General features: G+C 43.6%; 1 protein-coding gene across 1 annotated transcript in view; it reads right to left on the bottom strand.

Annotated features, from left to right (window-relative positions):
- The window catches only part of LOC107600837 (pleckstrin homology domain-containing family H member 1-like), a 71,923-nt gene that overhangs the window by 17,129 nt on the left and 54,172 nt on the right, over window positions 1-622 (bottom strand). Inside the window, exons 20-21 of the mRNA XM_016292810.1 lie at window positions 346-457; window positions 16-128 (exon numbers count right to left, since the gene is read on the bottom strand). Coding sequence (XP_016148296.1) covers window positions 16-128; window positions 346-457 — 225 coding nt within the window. The remainder of the gene's footprint in view (window positions 1-15; window positions 129-345; window positions 458-622) is intronic.

A 622-nucleotide genomic window follows, 5' to 3' on the forward strand; every position in this document is an offset into this window, starting at 1 on the left:
GACGAGAGCGTTCACCTTAAAGAGCTTGAGAGCCTCTGTTTGAAGCGCCACGGAGGGCAGCGTGGTGAGAGGATACCGCAAACCCTCTTTACTGAAACACAACACTTCACGTTTCCACAGAGCGGAGTCTGCACACATGAACACACAACAGATTGAAAAACAAATTAAAATGGCACAACAGCTGCCATCAGGCCATAAGAACTGGTCGTAAACATTGTCTGGGGTCTAGATAGAGTCATTCAATATGTCTGTCTCGATTTAAAACCCTCCATAAAGTGACTTGAGAAGCAGTTGCACATGTCGTAGAAGTGTGCAACTGGTAGATATTTCAAAGTAACCTCTGACCTGGGTCTCCATCCACATCCAACAGCTTGCCAATCAGCTGCTCGTACTCTGTACCTACTCTCAAACTGGCACTACTGCCCGCTGCGACGGTCAGGTGGTACAACCAGGTGTCCTATGAGAAAGACAGCAAGAAACAAATGAGTTTGAATGCAGACGTTTAACTGAGCTGAATTTCATTTACCAAAAGTAATGACACTATGTACAGCTGAACTGATACTGAAAAAACTTAGTAATGTAGCTCAGTGTTGTTGTTGTTGTTAACAAACTATTAAAAATT

The sequence above is a fragment of the Sinocyclocheilus grahami genome, unplaced genomic scaffold (assembly GCF_001515645.1).
Source record: "Sinocyclocheilus grahami isolate Dianchi unplaced genomic scaffold, SAMN03320097.WGS_v1.1 scaffold293.1, whole genome shotgun sequence".
Lineage (NCBI taxonomy): Eukaryota > Metazoa > Chordata > Actinopteri > Cypriniformes > Cyprinidae > Sinocyclocheilus > Sinocyclocheilus grahami.